At 38.8% G+C, this 26715-nt stretch overlaps 1 protein-coding gene across 1 annotated transcript; it reads right to left on the bottom strand.

The window, feature by feature from the left end:
* Nucleotides 1–24746: 24746 nt before the first annotated feature.
* Nucleotides 24747–25839, bottom strand: LOC120108638 (large ribosomal subunit protein P1-like). Its single transcript, XM_039122297.2, has 4 exons — nt 25625–25839; nt 25418–25541; nt 25231–25322; nt 24747–25122 (listed from the first exon to the last, which is right to left on the bottom strand). Exons 1-4 carry the CDS (start codon nt 25691–25693, stop codon nt 25069–25071), a joined length of 339 nt encoding a protein of 112 aa, XP_038978225.1. The 5' UTR covers nt 25694–25839; the 3' UTR covers nt 24747–25068.
* Nucleotides 25840–26715: the final 876 nt, after the last annotated feature.

The raw sequence follows: 26715 nt of genomic DNA, 5'->3' as shown, positions 1-26715 counted from the left end.
GAAAGTTGGTCTTCTGCCTTTTGACGTGAAGCTTGTCTTGGAGTCGACTCGAGCTGTCTGGGAGTCGACTCGAATCTCAGAGGCAGTAACATGGTTTTCTGTCTGTCGATGGTCGCACAGTCTCGGAGTCGACTCGTGCAATGCGGGAGTCGACTCGAATCTCAGAGTCCCAAAAATGCTCTCTGACTTTTTCCTTGTGTTCCGCTGAGAGTCGACTCATGCTTTCTTTGGAGTCGACCTGCCAACCATCGGAGTCGACTCGCGTTCCACTGGAGTCGACTCGAATCTCAGACCCGAAAAACTGCTCTCTGACTTTTCTTTGTGTACCTCTTGGAGTCGACTCTTACTACCCTGGAGTCGACTCGTTGAATATTGGAGTCGACTCGCGCACTTCAGGAGTCGACTCGTTGACAGGTTCTGAGATGAGGCTTTCTGTTCTTCTTTCTGTTCTCAGTCGGAGTCGACTCGTACTAGTCTGGAGTCGACTCGAGCTCGTGCCAGTGAACTTGATACGCTTGGAGTCGACTCGTGATACTCGGGAGTCGACTCGAGTCTCAGACTTTGGTTCATGCAGACTTCTTAACTTATCCAAAATACTATGAACCAAGTCTAGAGACACTTGGACAGGATTTTCACTGAAACACTCAATTGAATTCATTAGTAATCACAAGATATACTCAAATGCTTTGAGCTCATCAAAATCAAATGGGGTTTTAATCAATCACTCCACAATCTCCCCCTTTTTGATGATGACAAAACTTTGAGTATATGTAAAATGACTTGCTCAATAAATAATGAAATAAAATCCATAAATGAATTCAAATGTCTGATAATTTAATTTATCCAAGTTTGAAAGGAGTGAAACATTAAATTTCGGAGTTAAAGCTCCCCCTTTCATTTGGAATTATATAAGCCTTCATATTATGCAATCAATTGTTTGGCTTATATGTCATTAATGTTTTAGCTTGATTAAAATTCAGATTCTCCCCCTCAACATATGCATTCAACTATGTTTTGATTCTCTGAATTTCCTTTTAATGCTTTGAAGTTTTTGAACTGAATTTTTTGTTTTTAGAGGGAAAATCTGTCAATTTATTCTTGAGTAGGATTCAACTAATCTCCGAATATCCCTTGAATAGATTCTGGAGATTACTCCATTAGGAGCCCCAAAAGAGAGATAATGAGCCTCGAGGTACCGAATCCACTTAGAACAAATTTGTGTGTATTTTTAAGAGTTTATCTTTTTATTTATTTCCATTGATTTCTTTTACATATTTTTTCATATTTCTCCCCTTTTACACATTTTATACATATTTCTCCCCCTTTTTGTCATCATATCAAAAAGGAGGTAATCACACACAATCAATGGCACAAATGGCACAACCAATCATCAAATGGCACAGAAATGAAGATAAGATGTCTACTCATTGTATTGATATGAATGTGAATACATTTGAGCATACATTAAGTAAAGCAAAACAATACAAAACAGAACTCAAACACATCTATGTCCTCCTCGAGGATGAAGCTCCCCCTCTCGAGGATGCATCTCCTCCTCTGGAGGATGTGGCTCCTCCTCTCGAGGATGTGGCTCCTCCTCTCGAGGATGGTGCTCCTCCTCTCAATCGGCTCTGCTCCATGAGGAGGGTGACTGCATCTGTGACATGGCCAAGCTGTGTGATGATAGACGTGGTGGCTCTGCTATGTGTAGTGGAGAGCTCTGTCACCGACGCCTGAAGCCCAGTCACCGATGTCTGAAGTGCGTCCAGCTTGTCGATGAGTACATTCGACAAGCGCTCGGCCCCCTCGGTGGTGGTGTGCATGTCACGACCTATCTCCTCTCGCATCTGTCGAGTGGAGCTCGTGACCTCACTCATGCTGTGGAACTGGGCCTGGACCAAACTCCGGACATTGTAGATCTCTTCCCGTACATGAGCCGTCATGTCAGTCACGGCTGTCAAGGAAGGGACCAACTGAGAAGATACGGGTGCAGGAGTGGGAGCAGGCACCGCACCTCGGAGCTCTCGAAGCAGCTCATCCCTCACCTCTCTGACTATCTCCTGTCGCAGCTCCCGGAGCTGCTCAGGATCAATCCGGACCGCCATAGAGGGTGGTGCCGAGGAGGAAGGTCCGGCGGAGGTGGTAGGAGCAGGAGGAGTGGATGGAAGGTCTGGATGGTCTGGAAGGTCTGGGTAGTCTGAATCGGGCTCAGGACTGGGTGAAGGTCTGGTGGTCTGAGCGGTGAGGGTAGACTTCCTAACCCATACCCCCTCTCTCTTCCGAAACCCCATCCTGTGCATGGTCCCCGTACACAAGCGATCTGTCCATCGCAATGCACGAGAGGGTTCCCTCTCAGGAATGGGAATCTCGTACTCCCTAAAGAGAAGAGTAAAAATCATGCCGTATGGGAGGTTGAGCCTAGGTCTATCTAGGGGCTCACACATATACCTATAGATGAGTTTGGGGAAGTTGACCGGGGTGTCCTGAAGAATGTAAGACATAATAGCTAGGTCCCTCTCATTTACAAAATCAAATCTTCCTGTCTTAGGGAAGATGGACCTGGACAGAATACTCAAAAGGATTCTCACTTCAATAGGAAGTGAGCTAGCAGATACCTCGTCTAGGGGGGACTGAGGTGGATGCCCTAAGACGACCGTAAGGGCCTCAACTCTATCCTCAGGGTGTGCGGGAGCCACCCCTACTAATGGAAGGTGGAGGATGTGGGCAATGAGATCCTCCGTGACACGCACAGGGATACCTACTACTGTGCCCTCGATACCTCCATCTCCCCGATGGACGGTACTATAAAACTCTTGAACAAGGCCAGGGTAAGTGGGAAGGTCCAACGTGAGGAAGTACTCTAGGCCCTGGGCTCTAAGCCTATCACCTATGGTGAACCCTTCCCGGGAGAGATAGTCAAAGTCGACATACCTCCCGGTGGTGACGGCCTTTCCGGCCAGCGGCCTTGCGGGAACCGCCCTAGGCGGGGAACGAGCCGGAGGTGGTTCCCTCACGGGATCGTGCCGCGCCTTGGAGCGCCGCTCGGGACCGGCCTCGGGACGGGACCTCTTCCTAACCACGGTCTTACGAGGCATCTTGACCTAAACGGGAAGAAACACCTAAAGGACGGAGAAAGGTCGACGGAGGAGACTCGGGACGGACAGGAGACGACCTAGGAACGGACGAAAACCCTAAGAACCGGTGAAAAATCGACCGAACAGAGGTTGGAGACGATCGGGGACGACCTAGGAGTCGGCTCTAGGGCTTTTTGAACAGTGGCGGCTTGAAAGAAAAGTGTTTGCGAAACGACAAACCTAGGGTTAAAAAGTCGGATCCCGACTGCGAGTCGACTCCCCTGAGTCGCGAGTCGACTCGACCTCGAGTCGACTCCAGAATATGCGCGAGTCGACTCTCCTTATGCGCCTGTAGACTTCGAGTCGACTCCCGACAATGTGCGAGTCGACTCCCCCTCAGCTGCCATCTTTGCGAGTCGACTCCCGCAAATGCGCGAGTCGACTCCCCCTTAGGAGCCGGCTCTGAAACTTACTCGAGTCGTCTCTAACTTTGGCACGCACCTAAAACTCATGCTATAATCGTGCCAAATGAGGGAAAATCACCTAATTATGATATGATTTGATGATCATTGAAAAGAAACTCTATTTTAACCACATTGTAATCATCAAAATCAATTATTCTAGTGAAAATCACCACTAGGATGGATCAATCACTCCTAATCCCCTCCTAAGCACACTAAACCTCTCTTCACTTAGGGGTTTTGTAAAAATATCTGCTAATTGATTATCAGTACAAACAAATTGGAGTGTCACATCACCATTCAATACATGATCTCTTATGAAGTGATGTCTTATCTCAATGTGTTTAGTTCTTGAATGTTGAATTGGATTTTTAGTTAGATTTATGGCACTTGTATTATCACAATTAATGGGAATTTTATCTTGTTTAATGCCATAATCTTCTAATTGTTGTTTAATCCACAAGATTTGAGCACAACAATTCCCGGCTGCCACATATTCAGCTTCAGCAGTGGATAATGCAACCGAGTTTTGTTTCTTGCTAAACCATGAGATAAGGTTTTCTCCTAGAAATTGACAAGACCCGCTGGTACTTTTTCTATCAAGCTTACATCCAGCGAAGTCTGAATCTGTGTATCCTATTAAGTTTAGGCTAGATTCTTTAAAGTACCATAGCCCTATGTTCTTAGTTCCTATTAAGTATTTAAAAATTCTCTTAACTGCAGCTAGGTCTGATTCTTTAGGATTAGCCTGATATCTAGCACACATGCACACACTAAACATAATATCAGGTCTACTTGCAGTAAGATACAGTAAAGATCCTATCATACCTCTATAAAGTTTTTGATCTACAGATTTACCTGATTCATCTTGATCTAATTTGCATGATGAGCTCATGGGGGTGCTGATTGACTTGTTTCCCTCCATATCAAACTTCTTGAGCATCTCCTTGATATATTTTGCTTGATTGATGAAGATTCCTCCTTCAGATTGTTTGATTTGAAGCCCTAGGAAGTAGTTCAGCTCTCCCATCATGCTCATCTCAAACTCACTCTGCATCAAATCAGCAAACTTTTCGCAGAGGCGATTGTTAGTAGCACCGAAAATGATATCATCAACATAAATCTGTACTAATAACATATCTTTGTTTTGCTTTTTCAGAAATAATGTTGTGTCTACATTTCCCCTAGAGAATTCATGTTCTAATAGGAATTTACTAAGTCTCTCATACCATGCTCTAGGTGCTTGTTTTAATCCATACAGTGCTTTGTTCAGTTTATACACATGATTAGGGTATTGATGATTTTCAAAACCAGGAGGTTGTTCTACATACACTTCCTCATTAATATACCCATTTAAAAATGCACTTTTTACATCCATTTGAAATAGTTTGAAATCCTTAGAGCATGCATATACTAATAATAGTCTAATATCCTCAAGTCTAGCTACGGGAGCAAAGGTTTCATTAAAATCTATGCCTTCTTCTTGATTATAACCCTTTGCCACTAGTCTAGCCTTATTCCTTATAACAATTCCATTTTCATCTAGCTTATTTTTATATATCCATTTTGTACCTATAATTGGATATTCAGAAGGCCTCTCTACTAGATCCCACACTTTGTTTCTAGTAAATTGGTTTAGTTCTTCTTGCATTGCATTTATCCAATTTACATCATTTTCGGCTTCTTCTATATGTTTGGGCTCAAAGTGTGAAACAAAAGCTAGATGGTTATTCAAATTTCTAAGTGAAGCTCTAGTCCTAACCGGTTGAGATGGATCATCTAGAATGAGTTCTTTAGGATGCCCGTGAGCATACCTCCAAGCTTTTGTTAGCCCATGATCCACAATAGGCTCTTGGCTTGATGATGCTTCTTCAATCAATTTTTGATTATCATCTTGTAATCCCATCTCATCTATCTTTTCTTCAAGTATTTCAACATCATCATCAAAATTAACCTTCTTACTAGATGAGATGTCACTAGAGTCATCAAAAACAACATGTATAGATTCTTCTATAACTAGGATTCTTTTATTAAAGACTCTATAGGCTTTACTAGTTGTAGAATAACCTAAGAATATTCCTTCATCAGATTTAGGATCAAATTTCCCTAGATTATCTTTCCCATTATTATGTACAAAACACCTACATCCAAAGGCATGAAAGTAATTAACTTTTGGTTTTCTGTTTTTCCAAAGTTCATAAGGTGTTTTCTTTATAATAGGTCTTAATAAAACTCTATTTAATATGTGACAAGAGGTATTAATGGCTTCTCCCCAAAAGTACTTAGGGAGGTTACTTTCACATAACATAGTCCTAGCCATTTTCTCTAGTGTTCTATTCTTCCTTTCCACAACTCCATTTTGTTGTGGTGTCCTAGGTGCAGAAAAATTATGGGTTATCCCCTTTTTACTACAAAATTCGTCAAATAATTGATTTTCGAATTCGGTACCATGGTCACTTCTAATGGCTATGACTGAAGACTCTCTAGCATTTGTTACTTCCTTATGGAACTTCTTAAACATAAAAAATGCTTGATCCTTATGTGCTAGAAACATGACCCATGTGTACCTAGAGTAATCATCTACTATAACTAGACCATATTTATTTCCACCTAGGCTTGTTGTTCTAGTTGGACCAAATAGGTCCATGTGTAGTAATTCTAGAGGCCTAGAAGTAGAGACACATTTTATGGATTTAAAAGAGTTCCTAGATTGTTTGCCAAATTGACATGCTTCACATATTTTGTTCTTTTCAAATTTTAATTTTGGCAAACCTATCACGGAGTCTCTTTTAACTAGTTTAGTTATTGTGTCCATGCTTGCATGACCTAACTTACGGTGCCATAACCAACTAGCATCATTATCTTTAGTTTCATTTACAACTAGACATTGGTTATGTTTTGCAAGATCTTCTAGGTCTACAACATATACATTTCCACGTCTAATTTCTTTAAAAACTAAACTATTATCATTAGGATTTGTTATAATGCATAGTGATGGTTTAAACATAACATCATATCTTTTATCACATAATTGACTAATGCTTAACAAGTTATGCTTAAGACCATCAACATATCTAACATTATCTATAAAAGTAGAAGGGGCGATTTGAACTTTACCAATACCAATGATGTGACCTTGGTTGTTGTCTCCAAACGTCACAGCACCTCCCTTCTTAGCTTCAAGGGTGAAAAATTGATCTTTATCACCCGTCATGTGCCTTGAGCAGCCACTATCCAAATACCAGCAGTTTTTGTTGACTTTGGCTGCAAGACACTCCTACACAAGCAAATCATGTCATCTTAGGTACCCAAGTTTTCTTGGGTCCTTCATGGTTAGTCAAGTTGGTTCCTTTTGGAACCCATACCTTTTTAATTTTTCTTTTAGTTTTACTTTTCCTAAAATTACACACATTTGCTTTATGACCTACTGTACCACAACAAAAGCAAGTTATTTTCTTAATTTTAGTTTCTCCAGCTTTAACAAAGAAGTTACTGAGAAGTTTTTGTTTATTTCTTGGTTTATATCCTAAACCCGCTTTATTAAATACGGCTCGTTGATTATTAAGTATCATATTTAACTTTTCCGAACTATATGTAAACCTTTCAACTAAAGGTTTGTATCTTCCAAGTTCTTTAGTTAATGTTTGATTTTCTGCTTTTAAATCATTTAGTTCTTTTGTGAGATCCTTGTTTAAGATTTGTTTATGGTTTTTAAGTTCTGAAAGTTCCTTAGTTAGTTTTTCATTATCTTTCGTTAAGTTGTTAGTCTTCTTAATTAAGAGTTGGTTGCTTGTCTTAAGTTCTAGATTTTTTTTGGTAAGATTATCTTTATCCTTAATTAATGAATCATGCTTATGAATGTAGGTTTGGTTAGTTACTTTTAGTTCTCTGTTTTTAACATTTATATTCTTATATTCAATCATTAATTCATTAAACGCATCATAAAGTTCATCAAATATAAAATCAAAATGCGTATCGGAAGTTACCTCGTTTTCGTTGGCCATGAAGCAGAAATTGGCCTTCTCTTCTTGTTCTTCATCCGATGATGAAGATGATGCGTCGGAGTCCGATAGGGTGGTGACAAGGGCTTTCTTCTTCTTCTTGTACTTGCTGCCCTTCTTTAGTAAGGGACACTCAGCTCTGATGTGTCCCGGCTTTTTGCACTCATAGCACCCAATCCCCTCATTTTCACTTTCCTTACCTTTGTCCTTGCGGTAGGAATTTGAGGGGCCTCTCCTTTGATGATAGGACTTCTTGTGGTTGATGAATTTCTTGAACTTGCGCACAAGAAGTGCCTCACCACCATCTTCCTCATCTTCTTCTTCTTCACTACTGCTACTGCAAGATAAGTCTTTGTTAGATGAAGTAGATTTTAAAGCTATTACCTTTTTCTTATGGGAGGACTCTTCCTCGTTGTGTTGTTTCATGGTGAGCTCGTGCGTCATAAGGGATCCAAGAAGCTCCTCAAGTGGTAGCTTATTCAAGTCCTTGGCTTCTTGGATTGCCGTCACTTTAGCTTCCCACGACCTTGGTAGACACCGAAGGATTTTCCTGACAAGCTCACTGTTAGTATAGTTCTTGCCAAGGCTTTTTAGGCCATTGACAATATCAGTAAACCTAGTGAACATGCATGTGATAGTTTCATTTGAATCCATTTTAAATAGTTCATATTTATGAACCAAGATGTTTATTTTGGATTCCTTGACTTGATTCGTGCCCTCATGGGTCACTTCAAGTCTGTCCCAAATTTCTTTTGCAGAATTGCAAGTTAAAACCCTATTGAATTCATTTCTATCTAAGGCACAATAGAGTACATTCATAGCTTTGGAATTAAGTTGTGCCTTCCTCATGTCATGTTCATCCCAATCCGTTTCTAGTTTGGGTACCTTGACACCCTCTACATATATGGATGGGATGTATGGCCCATTTACTACAATAGTCCACATCTCATAGTCTTGGGCTTGGATGAATATTCTCATCCTAGCCTTCCAATATGAGTAGTCAGACCCATTAAAGAATGGGGGTCTTTGGGTGGACTGACCCTCAATATGGGAAGATCCAAATGGGGTTGTCATTTCGATCTTTTACTCTTGGGTGGAAGAGTTTAGGCCCTGATACCACTTGTTGCCCAGATAGACAACCCAAGAGGGGGGGTGAATTGGGTTTTAAAATTAACTTAGATATTTAAAACGTTATGGATGATTAATTAAAAACTATTGCAAGTTATTTAATTAATCCTAAGTGCTGTGAGTGATGTGAGAGTAAGAAGAAAAGAGCCAATCAATCACAAACACAAGGTTTTATAGTGGTTCGGAGCTAACCCTTGCTCCTACGTCCACTCCCCAAGTCTCACTTGGGAATTTCACTATAACCCCCTTGGATTACAGCCGGTTGTTTTGCAAGCTCACAACCAAACTTGTTGTTTTACGAGCTCACAACGAACTCGGTCGGTTTTCCCAGGCTCACCGACTAGAACCAACCCCGATTGTTTTTCCGGGCTCACAATCAAACCCTTACACACGTTGGTTTTTAACTTGGCTCACCAACCAACCTTAGTCCCCTTGATTCAATCCCCCGATTGAACCAAGTAAATACAAGTTATAGAAAGAAAGGAAAATAAGCTTCTCAAAAGCAGATGTAAAACAATATAATCAAAAGAGGAGTTTAGAAGCCCTCAAACGCTTTTAAGCTGAAGTAGAGGAATGGCTTCTTGAACTCCGATCTCCTCTCGAATGAGTAGTCGACTTGAATGCAGGAGGAGGAGGCTTTAATTGCTGGGAAGATGTAGTTGGTTGCAGTAAATGCTGATCTTCCCCTTTTTCGTTGAAGAGCACGTTGCAGAGCTTGAAAGCTTGAATGCTTGGAGTGGAATGGTTGTTCTCTGCCTTGCTACAGTCTTCTGTGGCTATTTAAGCCAATCCCCATGGAAACTAGCCGTTACACTGCTTTTTCTGTCCGTTCTGCACACTCTGCGCAGCCTGACAATATGACCGTTGGTGGGTTGGAGTCGACTCGCGCGATCAGGAGTCAACTCGGCTATAGCGGGAGTCGACTCAAGCTTTTCCGGAGTCGACTCGGCAACTGTTCCAAATTTGAATTAAAGTTGCCGTCACGACTGGGAGTCGACTCGTCTTGACCCGGAGTCGACTCGCCAACTTCTGGAGCTGACCTGGCAATTTTGGAGTCGGCTCATCCACAGAAGTCCGTGGATCCGATTTCGAATTTTGTCCATTCGAGTCGACTCGACTGTCCTTGGAGTCGACTCGAATCTCAGAGCCCGAACTCCCGATCCTCTGCCTTTTGGCTCATCCAGTCTTGGAGTCGACTCGAACTTCCTTGGAGTCGACTCGGCTCTCAGTTTCCGAAAGTTGGTCTTCTGCCTTTTGACGTGAAGTTTGTCTTGGAGTCGACTCGAATCTCAGAGGCAGTAACATGGTTTTCTGTCTGTCGATGGTCGCACAGTCTCGGAGTCGACTCGTGCAATGCGGGAGTCGACTCGAATCTCAGAGTCCCAAAAATGCTCTCTGACTTTTTCCTTGTGTTCCGCTGAGAGTCGACTCATGCTTTCTTTGGAGTCGACCTGCCAACCATCGGAGTCGACTCGCATTCCACTGGAGTCGACTCGAATCTCAGACCCGAAAAACTGCTCTCTGACTTTTCTTTGTGTACCTCTTGGAGTCGACTCTTACTACCCTGGAGTCGACTCGTTGAACATTGGAGTCGACTCGCGCACTTCAGGAGTCGACTCGTTGACAGGTTTTGAGATGAGGCTTTCTGTTCTTCCTTCTGTCTCAGTCGGAGTCGACTCGTACTAGTCTGGAGTCGACTCGAGCTCGTGCCAGTGAACCTGATACGCTTGGAGTCGACTCGTGATACTCGAGAGTCGACTCGAGTCTCAGACTTTGGTTCATGCAGACTTCTTAACTTATCCAAAATACTATGAACCAAGTCTAGAGACACTTGGACAGGATTTTCACTGAAACACTCAATTGAATTCATTAGTAATCACAAGATATACTCAAATGCTTTGAGCTCATCAAAATCAAATGGGGTTTTAATCAATCACTCCACAAAAATGTCACACAAAAATACATAACAATAGTCCCAATAATAATAACACAATTAAATCTATCAATAAAACTCACTATCAAAAACTCATGAAGTTTTTATTCTATAATCCCTTTTATACATAATTGATCCCATGCCATGTGAACTACATTATGTATACACTCACTAATACGAAGAATGCAACCACTTCAATAAAACATGTAATAAAACTTCCACAAAAAAGTGTCTTATAGGAAAAATACATTTCTAAAATTCTAATAGATTAAAGAGTACATAAAGAGAGAACTTGCCTCAAAAATACTTGTGAACAACAAAAAATATCTCAACACCTCAACATATCAAAATAATAATGCCAATACAAAATTAATTAAATAAATGAGAACTCATATTGTAAGGATCCATGGAAGCATGTGTTTGGTCTCCTATTGGCTATGCACTACGTAGATCTTGGATACTTAATAACTTCTTACGACTAGCTTTTTTAGATGAGGCACTGAGTTGTTACAAATTATATCAAAGCAGATCCGGCCTATGACCCATATAGACTAAGAGACAGCTGCAACATGGGTCCATTTTAGGTTGACCATAAGTGTTTGTGATTAGATTTGTGGTACTTGTAATTAGATTTGAATAGATTTGGACCATGAGCTTGGCAAGATACTAGGGTTTAAACAAGGGAGTATGTGAAGATTCATGTGGGCATGTGTTTAGTCTCATATTTATATCTACTAGGTAAATCTTGGGTACTTATTCAATATCAAAGAACCCAAATAACACCTTTTTGACAAGCATCTTTTAGTAAGATCCTATATTGTTGCAAATAGTATCAGAGTAGATCTAACCAATGGTCCATGTGGATAAGAGAACACTGCAGCATGCGTCTATTAGGTTGACTACAAGCTAATTATGGAATTTGTAAATTAGATTTGTGGTACTTATAATTAGATTTGCAATAGATTTAAACTTTTATCCTGATGCAGACGCCAAGGCTTAAACTGGGGGAGTTTTTGAGGACCCTTGTGGGTGTGTCTTTAGTCCTACATTAGATATGAATCGGATAGATCTTAGGTACTTAATAATACCTTAAGGTAGGAATGGCAAGGGGTAGGGTACCTGCAAAATTTACCTTATCTGTATCTGAATCCATTTAAAATCCTACAGCCCGAACCTTAACAAGTTTTAATTTTAAATCCCAAACCCTTTCCAAATCCTATAAGGCTTTGCTAAATAGATCCTATTAGGGTTCGGGATAGTTTGGGTATCCGAAAATATCTGGCCAGCTGCCTCCTATCTTAAGTCTAGCCTTTTTGGATAGGGTCTAGATTGTTACACATATACTCATAAATATATAGCAAAATAAAGTGATTGCAACTCTATCTACAGTACACTCACACTTCTTATTGAACATTGCACAAGCACCATATAATTAAAATTACCATATCCCAACAATCTATATTTCTATTGAATTGTCCAATCCTACAAATTAATCTTGCCAAGAGATCTTAGTTATATTTTCGATCTCTTGTAGTGATCAAATTAGCCAAAGCTCAAAGCATAAATTCTCGAAGTCACCTTGAAATAGGTATTTTTCATCCTAAATGGATATGTATACATCAAGTTATGTCTCCAAAATCATGCTAAATATAGAACTTATGCCAAATTTTTAGCCCATTTTAACCCATATATTGACCAAATCAATAAATATTTAGTACAAAAATGTGGGTCCCAAAGTTAGCTTCAAAATGAGCATATATATAAGTTATCCTCAATAGCAATTGCCCAACTTTTAAAAATGGTTATCACATAACAGGGGCTCCTCTCCCTATATTTCCTCAATATGTGATATTCTAGTTCCGCATTCTTGTGAAAGAACTCATAAAAAAGAGCAAGGTAAGATCTGTGAGAAAGAAATGGAAGAGAGATGAGAAAAAGAGTTATGAGAGAGAGATTACAAGGGAGGTAGAGAGAGGAAGAGGGCTTGGTTAAGAGGTTATGTGTAAAAGAGAAATGGTAGATTGAAGAGAGAATTATGAGAGAAAAGTGACCATGAGTAGCGGTAGGCAAACGTGTGAACCAAAAGAAACACAGAGAGAGAGGGATAAGGTTGGTTTAGGTTGAGGTTTAGAATCTTCTAATTGGGCTGATCTAGTAGGTTGTGTTAGTAGGTCATTATCTAGCCATTACACAAATAATGTTGACCACGCGAAATCTCCAATCATCAAGCCATTGCCACAAGTCATGGAGCTAAAGAGAGATGAGATGGTAATATGTGTGATAGAAAAAAATATTTTCAACCTGAACATGTTGCCTCAAACCACCAAATATTTATGATGGCGAAACTACTATTACCATGGACACGAGGTTTGCCAAGACAACACGTAAGAAAGAAAAAGGAGGAAAGGGGGGAGAGAATAGGGGCGAGGGGAAGAAAAGAGAAGGGCACAAGGAGAGGAGGCTTCTCGGCTAAAAAAAAAATAGCAATGAGGCTAGGGCTAAGGGATGCTTGAAAAGGAGAGGGAGTTGTGGAGTCTCTATGAAAAAACTAGAGAAAGACTATTTAGATTTTATTGTTATATAGATGAAATTATTAAAAAATAATAGTTTGGAGAAAAGCTCCCTCTCTATTCTCCTCTAAACTGCTCTAGAGCATACATGTACGGGCCATGATTAACTATAGGTAGGGGACTATGCAACCATCAATATAGCCAGTTATGGCCAAGTACTTATAATGAAAGAAATCTTAAGTCCTTTACTTAGGATTCGATATGACACTGCATGCCACTACAAACTATTGTTGTTTAGATGCTATTGTTGCTTTCTAGACTAAGAAAGAAGAAATTATGTCCAAGTATAGGCTCTCATTTGTTGCCTTCCTACTATAAAATAAAATATTACAAAAAACTATACTCTAACATATACTAATTCCTAACTAATTGATAAAAAATAGACATCCAATTCGACAAAATAATTTTTATTTGTATTTTTTAAACAATAATTTTACCCCATAAAATCAAAATCTACTCCAATATTGAACACCTAGTTCAAAAATTAAACTCAGTTACCAAACTAATTGTTATAACCTAATCTAATCAAGCAACTCGCCTATAACCCATCTTTTTTGATGAATGTGTCACAATCAAAAATAACTTAAAATAAGAAGGTATTGGAATATACTTTATAGAAATACATAAATGACATACCAAGCATCCTTAAGTACAAATATGAATTATTGCTATGATAGGCTATTCTATATTGTACATAGAATGTTGCATGTTGAATGCAGTTAGTTGAAAATTCTAAGATATGTACAAGCCAAAACAAACAATATATTTATAAATTATCTAGATGAATTTCTATAAAAAAATTGAGTTTTGTAGTAGTATAGATACTTAAAAAACGAATTAATTGTACAATTAAATCTTGTCCCTTAGTTATACAAAGGATAAATAGGTGGTTTGTTAACCAATACTATCCATTATTATTAAGGGGACCCCAATGCATGAGGATCCTCCCACTATAAGGTATGGAGAGGGTTAGATATATACAGCCTTACCCCTGTGTGCAGAGGCGTTGCTTCCGTATTTTAACCTATGGAACCTAAAGTCATAATGGAGTAATCTTATACCATTACACCAAGACTCGCTCTCTAAATCTGTTGTAACTAAAAAAAATGAAACCTAGGACTAGTATCTCTCTCACTATTATAGATCTCTATTCACCATCTATCATTATGTATCAACCTATCATAGCTAAGGATGAAACTTCTATACAACACAATAATATGGAAAGAAACAGATTGAAATGCAAATTTTAAGTAGAAGACAAGTTGAATTAGAGTGAAAAATTTTGATACCTTAAAATTACTGGAGTAAGGAGTAAAGATTAAAACTTCATAGAATCACAAATTGAACATAGGAAAGAACATTCATAGAGGACTCAAACGTTTAACCACAAAAATTAAAAAGGAAAGGGTGAGAGATGGGAAGGGAGGAGGGAGGAAAGAGCAAGATCATGGGATTTCAAAAAGGGGTGTGTTGATTATGTAAGAGGAATTAGCGAAAGTGCTTGTTAAGAAAAAGAGATAAGGAAGGGAGATGTGACAAGAAGAGAGAGAGATAGGAAGATAAGTATTTCAAATGAAAGAAGAAATACATGGGATTTGAGAAGAGGAGGTGCTAAGGATTGGAGATATTAGGAAGTAGATACTAGTAGCCTTCACCTCCTCTTTCTATCCTACACAAGACTTTGAGTCTCTCTCATTGAATATTGATGGCCCTTGTCTTTCATCCCCTTCTTAAATTCCAAAGTCTCCATCATAAAAAGTACGAGCAAGAGCATGAAAGAAAATAGGGACAAAATAGACTTGGCATAAAAAAAAAACATTGAATTTATAAAAAGTTACATATATTTTGCCACTTGTAATCAATAATTGTGGCATATTATTAGTACCTTTGGACTAGAAAAATAGAACTATGCTATTGGCTTCAAAAATATGAACATCCAGGAAAAATATTTATCAAACCAAAATTCAAAGAAATTAACAACTAATATACCAAATCAATTAGTAGTATGCTCTAATATTATAATTATAAACTAAAATATTATAATTCATTAATTTTTTGTAACCGTTATTAGGATTTATTTAGTAACTTTGAATTTCTATATATCTAATTGGCAAGGCCAAAATAGGGTGCATCAAATAATGCAAATTAATAAAGAATGTGTAAACCTAATTTTTTCATGTCATTCAAAAAATGATATGTCATCCTTATTAGGATAAGCACCGCAAGAAAGTTTTGTACGAAATAACTTTCAATAGATGTTATTTTTGCAATTAACTGCCATAACTATTTGTTTGAATACTTAGAAGGACATTATTCATATAGAAATCTATTAGTAGCCACTGTCCAAAGGTAGTTATTGCTAAATTTAACCATTTTCTCAGTTGCAAAATTCTTCTAGGTATGTTTTTCTTTTTACTCGCTCTATAAGGTCCAACCTGCTCCAAAATTTATTTTGGTCTAATTAATCATTTTATGTGATTTTTTAAGCTACCGATGTGTAAAATACGACTAATGAAGGTTTATCTAATTTCTTTCTTTTGATCTAGTTCCTCTTTGGTATTTCTTTTAATTTTCTTTTTAGTGCAATCACTTGGTGAATTGTAAAGTCCTCACGACCGATATACAAAGGAACCATTTTCTCATTGAGTTTGCCATAAACCTCAATTACCCAATAGTTTGAAAATTTGGAAACATACTTAGTACATGATTTGGTGTTTACATGAAAATATAGCTGATCATGTCTTAATCATAAGAAAAAAAGATTACATCATGATTCCTATTTAAGATTTTTAGCCTAACTCTTTGAAAAGAAAGGTTGTCAGGACATCTAACCGAAGCCTAGTCAACTGGGATCTTTACTAACCTATTTTCAAAACAAAAGTAAAGTTTTAAAAACAAGGGTTTTTTGCATGGATACCCTTCTAAATATCGAATTTTACGTGAATATCCTTCCAAAATTGATATTTGCATGTATACCCTCGTAAAATACTTGTTTTGCTGTTCTACCCTTTTTTATTCTTATTTTTGCATATATACCCATGTCAGTTAAAAAATTAGCGATTTCAAATTAAAATGACTAAAATACCCTTAATGGTTAGGCGTACAAATAGAAATTTTTATAAGGGTATACAAGCAAATAGTAACTTTACAAGGATATTCATCCAATTTTCTATATTTAGAAGGGTATATATGCAAAAAAAAACTTAGTAGATGAAAAGAATTTAGATACGTTGATTAATGTGATAGCCTTTATAATCCTGTATTTCTTAGGAAATGCATTTGGTTCTATGACGAGAGGCCTGTTTGTTTATCATGAATGTAACAAAAATATATAATAGGATTTATTCTCAAATAAAATATATGGTATGCAGCTAGAAACCAAAAAATAGAGCTTCAATATAGGTTCACAGTAAAAAATAGGAATGAAATAAAATCAGCTACAATAATCATTATTGTTCTTCTAACACTTGTAATGATTTTTTTTTGGTTCAGATTAATAAAAGAAAAATAGTATAAATCAATAAAAGGGAAGAGAGGGTAACATGATATTGAAATATTTTTTTATAATCAACAGATAGGAGAGATATGAAAGATTTGAAAGATAGATCGCACCAAAAGATAAGTTTTGCGGTTAGAAGAATTTTTGTTTATCATAGGTTGGATTACAGAACTGGGAGGAATAGGAAGGAGATCGCGAGCGAGCTGCACCGCGAACGCCCGCGATCAGGATCCTGATACGCGGGGGGCGGGGGGGAAGCCCACACGGGGTGGGGTGGGGAAGCCGGGCAGGGGGGGAGCCCGCGGGGGTTGGGGAAGCCGGGCGGGGGGGTTGGGAAGCCCGCGGGGGGGACGAAGGCTAGAAATACAATAAACTATTTTTGTAAGGGTAATGAACAAAAAAAAAGGATAAAAAGGGAAGAAGAGGAATAATATGACAAGAGAAGAAAATGATCTTTTTAATGAGTAGAGCAAGAACAAGAGGAATGACATTAGAGTGGGCCATTGAACAAGTAGGCAGCATATTGAAGGCTTGCTAGTAGTAGAATAGGTATTGGAAAGCTTCATAAGAGCCTCCAGTTGGTGATACATATGCGAAGGAGGAGGTTCCAAGGTAAGAAGAAATAGGGAAAGGAATAAGCAAAGTAAAAGCATCTTGTAAGTTATGTATTTTCACTTTCAATTTATGTAAAATAAAAATTATTTCAGTATAATAGTGAAAATAAGGTATGAAAGAAAGTACAAATCAAAAAAAAGTTATTTTTTCTTCTAATATAAGTCTACTCTGCTGCTATGTAAGTAATCTATGCTTTACAAGTGCATAGGTAGACCGCCTAGGCACCTATACAGCACTCTTAACAACACTATCAAAAAGAATGTAAAGCATTTTGGCCAAAGTTTTCGAGAAAAGTTATTTCTGCAATTAACTCCTATTAGTAGTAATTTGGACACTTAAAAGTAAGATAGTCATATCGAGAACCATTATTACTAACTAACTAAGATAGTCATTTCTGCAATTGCGTATCCCTTTTACTATAAAAAGGGAAAGAAGGCTTTATTCGGGCTCTAGATGCACTATCTACTAGACAATTGATATCGATAACAACATGGACAAGGCTTCTAAATCTATCCATTACCTTTTACTTTTCTCTTTTTCCTCCCCCTCCTTGGTGTAGACCTAATTAACTCTAGAGTTTATTTTAGTTTTATCAATCATTTTGTGTTGTGTTTTCAATGATTTGATGTATCAATGATGTATGAAATTGGACTATATGAATGTTGTTTTGTTTCATTCTTTTGATTTAGTTCTTTTCTTTGGTGGTTCTAATTTTTCTTGTTAGTTTAACCACTTGGTGGATTATGAAGTCCTTATGATCGAGTTACTGGATTTTCACAAGGGCATATGGATTGCTAAGAAAATGTTGTCAGTTGTATAATATTGTTTATCAAGTCTAATTTACATTGGTGACCCTTTTGCTATTAGCTTAAGCTTTTGCAATTTGACATATTGTTATCATGGTATCATAACTTTAGATTTTCTAGAAATCATGAGTTAAAATCCTTAAAATACAACCTTCCTAAAATTTGAACCCATAACCTCCTCCTAGAACATGGTTCTGAACATAATGGCAGATTGTCTAATGTGCATATCTTTATAGAAATTGATATGACTAATTATGTAGACCTGAGGACAGGTATTATATACAGGGCTACCATTATCTTGTTAGAAGTATATAATTTTCTTTCCTCATTTTAAAAATCTTCTATTTTTTTATTGGTTTATTTTTTTATATTTGTTGTTCTACCATTACACAGATTTTAGAATAAAAGTTTCAAATGCTCCCATCTCCCTTCCAATTTCTATTCTGTTGTAAAGAAGGATATGCCTAGCAAGTACAATCAGTTGGACCACACCAAGCCTCGTAGGAGCCAATGCATTCATAGATGAAGATCGCAGTAATATTAGCTTCTCGCCAATGACTTTTCCATTAAAGACTATGTGAAGTTTATCCTACACTTTTCTCTTCTTGTTCATTGTGCTTCTCTCTATATAACTACGACTGTTGTGTGCATTGTTCGTGTTGAAGCCTTATTGCTTCATGGTACTCGAACTTTGATAAAAATAGATGGCTGGTGGTCGGAAGAAGAAATAGAGATAGAACCAAAATTAGAATCAGTCCAGGGCTGATGTTCATGAAGAGCCACATTGATGAAATGAATACCAAGATATTGAGATAGAAGAATTGATAAGGTAAGTAGATCTCTCGACCATGTATTTGGCTTTTGTCGAGGATCGAACTTCTTTAGACCACACTATGAAGATGATTATGTTGATGATCATGTTGAGGATCGCATTACATAGCCATCTGATTTGACAATCCAATCCTTGAAGGAGTTATATGTTAGGGACACTTCGGATGGGGTGACAAAGATCCTGGATTGGTTGAACACCTTCGCATGCATCATTGAATACAAGGATGTGTCCTAGAAGAGAAGAATGTGAAGCTGGTATCCTGAAAATTTAGAGACCAAGCTTTAGCTTGGTGGGAGAAATTCTAGAAAAGATCATGAGTGGAGGGGCAAACCACACAGCATCTACCTTTCAACCATACCCAAAACTTGTACCAACGCCTCTAGAATTTTCAACATGGCAACATATCTATTGTGATTACATTGAAGCACACTATCAGTTCATTGCTAGAAACAAGTTTATGGTGATGGAGCAATAGATGACCATATACATAGGTGGGCTGCACCAATCAATCCAAGACACCCTCAATCTGCACTTGGACTGTGCATGAGGCATATGATCATGCTATTATTGAAGAGAAGCAGCAAAACCAAAGGATGTTCCAATCTAGAGGACAAGATAATAGATCATAAGAGATGCATGGAGCTGATGTTTAAAGAAATCCTAGTCGAGGAAGACCTGATATCCTCCCATGCCGAGGTGGCCAAAAAGACTCAAGATGGTGGTTCAAATCTCCGTTGTTACAGTTATGGAAAGATAGCTCATACATGAAATAAGTGCACAAAAGATCAATTTTTCCTCCAAAATAATAGCTATTAGTTGAGGGTAATGAAGGATCTGATGTACATGAGGACGATATGGGCCCAACCTATGATGAAGTTGACAATGTAGGAGATAAAGGGGATTGAAGGGAGATATTGATAAGTCGCTTGTTATCAAAAATAGTCTTATGGCTAAGTTTGCAAGGTCGTAATAAATAGGGAAAGCTAGGAGAATGTCACATCTCAAGAGGCTATTACAAAGTAACTCTACCTATAGAGAAGCATCCCTGGCCTTATAAGCTTTCTTCGTTCCAGAAGGGAAGTAATATAACCATAGATAGTGGATGTTTGGTATTGTTTTCAATTGAGTAAAGGTATTTGAAAAAGTTCGGTGATATGTAGTTGCCATGGATGCATGTCACCACAGTTTCGAGAGTTTCGCAGTTTGATGGCACCGACCATTGATTGTTTAAAGGGAAAGACTTTCCAATCAACACCAGAGGGCCGGCGAGCTTTGACAAAATCAAAATCAAGAGATTTGAGCCACACTAGTCTTTAACTCTTCCTAATTTCAATGAAGTTTTTGTGGTGGAGTGTGATGCTTCATCAAAGGAAGTTGGAGCTATATATTCTCAGTCAAGAAGGAAGGCACATAACATTCTTCATTGAGAAGCTATATTCACCTACTCATGATGCTTAATTTTATGTGGTTGTTCAAGCTCTCTGGCATTAGAGGCTTTAACATCAAGTGTTTATTCTACTCATCGATCAGGAGACTTTGAGGAATGTTCAAGGGAAGGATATGCTGGGTAATCGGTGTGTGAGTTAGGTGAATTTTCTGTCTGCAGGAGTACCACCTCCAAAGCATAGGTTAGGATCTTTAAATTGGGTAGTTGATGCTTCTAGTAGGAGGGGATGACTGCTTACTGTCATGAAGGTCCGAGCGATTGGTTTGGACTCTTTCAGAGATCCATATGCAAAGGACCAGGTGTTTAAAGAGCTTGATGGCTGAAGTGTAGTCTTGCAAGAGGCCTTGACTACAAAGTAAAAGATGGTCATATATTTAGAGGAGTCCAGCTTTGCATTCCAGACTGCTCATTGAGGGAGAAGATCATTGAGGGGCTCCATGGACAAGGTCACTTCGGCAAGGACTAAATATTTGCTTAGGTCTACAGTGGCTACTCTTGGTCCAAGATGAAGCATGATGTAGATTGTGTTCTTGGAATTGCCAGAAGAACACAGAGGGATTGGATCCTGTTTTTGTTCTTGTGGATCGCCTTTCCAAGATGGTGCGTGCTTTCAATATTGTTAAATTGTTCTTCAAAGAGACAAGTGCATCTCGAGTCTATTCATAAGTCTGTCTCCGAATGGATTAGGGGTGCAAACGAGTTGCTTGAGCTCGAGTCGGATCCGAGCTCGACTCCACTTACCTACTACCGAGCTCGAGTAAAAAAAATTGCATATGCATGCGCTCAACTCAGCTCAGCTCAATTGCACCCCTAGAATAGACTGAAGCAGTAGGCAAAAAAAAGTTCATGCAGTTACCTTTCATGTTATATACACCAGAATTCTGTGGTGTGCATACATCCACATGTATGCACAGCATAGAAAATGCTCTCAAGCATTTCCCTAGGTTCATCCACTTCATCCATTTATACAAGAAATTTTGTTCCCCTGCTTGTGGGTGAGAATCAGGTGCCAATTCTACCATTCATCAAGCTCCAACACAAGACAGTTCTCTATATTTCTGTGTTGAATACCAAATTTATTCTACGTTCTTTTGATTTCCATCTTACAACATCGATGATTGCAGCCAAAACTTCAACTCTTGCTGTAGAATTTCATACAAGTATCTTCATGAAATAATCCCATTTTTTCCACTATTTACTTAGTATTCCACTGTTCAGGACTGTCACGGTGTGTTCTTTTGATCTCCATCTTCCAAGTACGATAATTAAAATGAAAAGTTCAGCTCTTGCTATAGAATTCTACAGCAATTACCTTTACAAATAATCCCGATTTCCCACCTTTTACTTAGTATTCTACTTTTCTTGACTCCGAATCGGGATTGGGATGTATGAATTGACAAATGGAATTGAATCAAGAAATTTAAGCTGAGACAAATGGTTGCTGATCATGAAGAAGACAGAACTAGAATCAGACAACAAAACAACTAGACAACTAAATTGCTGAAAAACATCAATTGCCTAACAAAAATCCATGAACCCAAACATGAAAAGAAAAAGAAATTCTGGAATTAAAATTGAGAAATTTCTCAATTTTTCTTTTGAAAGAAAATAAGATATGAACGATAAAGTTGGAGAATAGAATCAGAGAGCAAAAATCATGGATAAGAACAAAATCACCATCCAAAATGTGATCGGAAGAATCCCCGCACACATCGCAGGCAGACGACCAGAACAAGCCTGCCCATCACCACCGCCACCAGTCGGCTCCATCTCCCGAAACACTTCTGCACTTCTCGAAAAAAGAGAGTGGAGCACAAGCTTCTCAGAGTCTTCCCTTTTTCCTCTTTTGATGTCAGATCCCGGCCTTGATTATTTCGGCATAAGATCAATCTGGGTGTATGTCAAACTTTTAGCCCCCAGATTTATCTTATCTTAATGGATCGGATTTTTGGGTGAAGAAGCAGTCCATTGTGGTTTAAGAATGTAACATCCAATGCTCAGGATGTTGTCAACCTTGTGTATCAGTCATGGCAACTTTAGGCAAGACAGGCTTTCTCTAAGGCCTATGGGATCACTTAGTGGGACAGGACACCTATCTTATTACATACAGAACTAAGAAGCAGAATTAAGTTTCCATGTTATGCAGTTCACTGTTGTGTTTTATGTTAACAGTTGACTCTTTCATCTTTCGTCTAATATACTTACAATCACAAAAGAAAAAAGAAAAAAAAACTATTGGTTAACATACACTTGGCTTTGTTATAGTCTGTATGCCTACTGATTATGGGACAGAAGATCATGCAGTGCTCACAATCATCAGGAGACATACCTGAGACCGGCTTAAACAAATCCAACAGCATTGTCGTCACCATTAGATCTTATTTGACTGCAGGTTCTCACTATCAGGATGGTCTGATGGTCGAAGTTCACCATATGAACTAGCAACAAAAACTCACTGTCAAAAAGGCCGCTGTACTTCTACTTTATTTGATCCCATCACAACTGATCTATATTCAAAGGAGGAGGATCCAACCCCAAACAAAACTAAAAAAATTATGAGAATTTATAGCTCCCCTGTCAAAATTTAACTCCACATATTATACTTGCTATTCTTTTTCTTCCTCAAGCACCATCTCATAAGGGACAGTTGCATTGGATGACAACTGATAGAAGAGCTGGAAGTACATCTATAAACCCTCTTCAGAATATCACAGTAGAAAGCTTTGTTGTATTACTTTTAATTTAAACCATACATACATTACGATCGAAGTATCAGATGCATTTGCACATGCCCAATGCTGGTTTTAATACCAAACAAGTTGCAGGTTTTTTAGTTCTTTTTCATAAGGTCAATCAAAATTCTGAAGCCTTGGAAATATTCCCCAATTTTTTCCTAGCAAACAACAAATTTTAAGCTCCATGCTCACAAAAGCCTCCCCATATATTCACGGGGCTTAAACATACCATTAAAATAGGTCTTTCTGAGCATCATCCAAAATCATTGCAACTCCTAAGCTTTCTTCATTCTTAATACTATCCTTTTTAATATCTCAAAATTCAATTCAGCACATCCAGTTTGATTATACTACTGCCCAATCTTGTTTCAATACAAAACTACCCTAAATTATTCTCTTGTGTTCCTCTATTAGTGTCAAACATCTGAGTCATCCAACACTATGTTACTACTATCCTTCTAAAACTTTTATTTAGGTCTTGCGATGGACAATCACCTAAGCCCCAAGCAATCTAGCACACTACACTTCAACCCTGCTCTTATGTAATACAAGATATGCCTTTTTTACTCTCCATCTACCTCTGCATTTTTTTTTGGTCCAAAGATCAAAGAACAACTATGGTTTTCACAGAACAGATGAGTTTCAGAAAAAAATGAAATGAAATGCATATACACTAGATTTTAACGCCACATTTGCATGATACCAATGAAGTAATTTCTGTCAGTTCTATGTCCACTATCTCAAAATTTCTTTACCTTAAATTTATAACCATAATGATTAACAAAACCATGAATCCTTATCCTCACAACACAACTTTCAGCCTCAGTCAAATGAAAACTTCCACAAATGTTCACAACATAAGAAATCATAAAATAGACCTTGCACCGAATCAACCTGCACTACAGCAACTCCTGTATTTCCTGCAATAGAGTCGTTACAAACCTTCTACCAGAATTAAGTATTCACCTCTGCATTCCCAAAATACACCATCAAGGTTTATTTTGTGCATATATTATTCATGATTTAACAAAAAAGTTACAAGTTTCCATTGGTAATCAAGATTAATAATTCTTAAACAAAACATCACTTAACTAGAAAAGATGACGAGAGTAATGGCTCTCGAGCATTTCTTCACGATCAAATTCATAGATAACATAACTCAAAACATCAAAGACAATAGTTTAAATATCAAATTAAGTTGTATCAACAACAATGTTCAGTAGTGAATATGCATAAAACCAATAATATGATAACCATTGACCATTCAATTTTCCAAAAAAAAGGCAAGAGAATGGATTCAATTCTACACAAAGGACAGCAAACAACGTTGGCATCCTAAGCACTTGTTTTCATGGATACAATATTAAGTAAAATGGTACATACAATGAGAGGAATGCAACAGTCAATGCAAACTAGGATGATCTCTTGGCTACTGATACAGATAATGGACAGTCATGATATGCGTGCACTGTTAAATAAACTAATAGAACAATTGGAGAGACTGATGACAATCAGTAGCTTTGCATGAATAGAAGCACCCAGTATAGCACACATTCAAGCAAATGAAAAGAAATCACAAATAACCATGATGTCCCTACAACAACATAATCCAGTAACATTGCCAATCCAAATAAGAGGCACCATATTAAGCAAAAACTACTGCACCAATTAAAGAACATAATAAAGATTTACCAACGTATCTGTAGAAAATTTACCAAGAAAAGTTCTCAGTAAAACTATTTGAGAACCAACAATGGAATCTTGATCATTCTCGCCAATAGCACTACCGACTTAACTAAAACATAAAACCCAGCAGACAAAAATTCCAATGTTCCACTGGACAAACATAAAACGGTCCCTTGAGATGAGTATAATCCTCAAATCAAAAATCCAAAAGACGGCCGCCCTACGAGTGAAACGAAAATTCTTCTATCTTCAAATTGAATGAAAGAGGTAGGTGGAGCTCTCTAATCGAATAGGCTGAATCCCATGTCGTCATCGCTCTCCTCCTTCGGCTCCTCCTGCATCACCAACAAGAACCGAAAAGAATTAACATACTCAATACCCTCAAAACCTCAATCTTATCATATATAAAAATAAAAAAATTTGAACTTGAAGAAGAAATCCACCTTCTCCTCAGCTGCGGGCGCGGCAGCAGCGGCAGCCGCACCGCCAGCACCACCCGCCGGCGCCGCGACAGCAACCGGGGCGCCGCCTCCCCCTACATTAGACGACCCAATAAGCAACAAGATATAGGCAAAATCAGAACTTTTTCTTGAACAGATTACACGAAGAAAGGAAGCGATGGTTTCGAACCAGATCCAACGCTCAATATGAGGTCGTCGACGCTCCTCTTCTCGAGCAGCTTCGCGAAGAGCGGAGCCCAGTAGGAGTCAATCTTCAGGGTGGCGGCCTTCACCAAGGTGGAGATCTTCTCCGCCTGCGAGTCAATCAAATCAAAAACGGTAGCTTTAGATTACGAGAAGCAATCAATCCCTAGAAAAGGCGGAAGAAGAGAAGAACCGTGACGGGGATGCCATCGTCGTGGAGGATGAGGGCCGCGTAGGAGCAGGCAAGCTCTCCGGTGGACATCGTTGCGAACCAATCGAGCGATCTGCTAAGATTTCAAGGGGAAGCGAAGAAGAAGTGAGATATTTGGACGCGATTTCGTTGGGAAAAAATGGGTAGAGAGAGATGGGTGCCCGTGCGGCCGTGCCTCCTTGGTCTCTCTCCTTGGATCCTCTAGGGTTTTGAATTTATAGGAGAAGAGCCAATTAGGGTATTGGAGTCCATGGAGGAGCGGATTCCAGGCTGGCCTGCAATTGATGGGCTTGGCGGGGGCAGCCCAGTGCTGTGTCTCCCACCCACGTTTAAGTGTTTTTTTTTTTTTTTTTTTTTTTTGGTAAAAACAGCTACTCATTTCATATAACTCTAACGTGAGTACAATCTGTCAAATCGTGGGAAAATAAAAGATACAAAGAGGGGTGAATGTCTGATACAGATGTCCAAAGAAAATTCCCGGAATGCCGGGCAACAAAAGAGGCGACCCAGTCTGCAGCCCTGTTCGCCTCCCTGAATACATGTTCTATCTGAACATCACCTATCAACCGCGCTATCCTACGGGTCTCCCGAATGAGGGGATGACCATCCCTAAACCGATCCGCCCCTCGGAGCCAGTCGATAACCACAGAAGAATCTCCCTCGAGGCATACCCGCTCCACACCAAGTACCTGCCACGTATAGGATATACCCTCCCACGCTGCCTGTAGCTCTGCCAAGACCACTGTGAGACCTGGCGTGCGTCGCCCTCCTGCTGCTATCATCCTACCAAGGTGGTCCCTGATCACAAATCCAACCCCTCCAGTCACACCATCCACTAACCGACTGCCGTCGAAATTTACTTTGAGATAGCCAAGGGGTGGGGGTATCCAAAAAACAAGGGCAAACCGGGGCGCTGAAGCAGCGTGAAGAGTACCCCAGATGTCCCTAGCTATTCCAGAAGAAAACCCAACGGTAGCTGCAAGAACCTCCCTCGCATATAACGTTGCTCTGTCCACCACCATCTTCGGAGGCGACCTCCTCCCCTCAAACAGGCCGGCATTCCTGTCCAACCA

This window comes from Phoenix dactylifera, chromosome 3, assembly GCF_051530095.1.
Source record: "Phoenix dactylifera cultivar Ajwa chromosome 3, Ajwa_hap1_PhDact_Kaust_v1.1, whole genome shotgun sequence".
Taxonomy (NCBI): domain Eukaryota; kingdom Viridiplantae; phylum Streptophyta; class Magnoliopsida; order Arecales; family Arecaceae; genus Phoenix; species Phoenix dactylifera.
The sequence above is the reverse complement of the archived record's forward strand: the minus strand, read 5'-3'. Positions and strand labels throughout refer to the sequence as shown.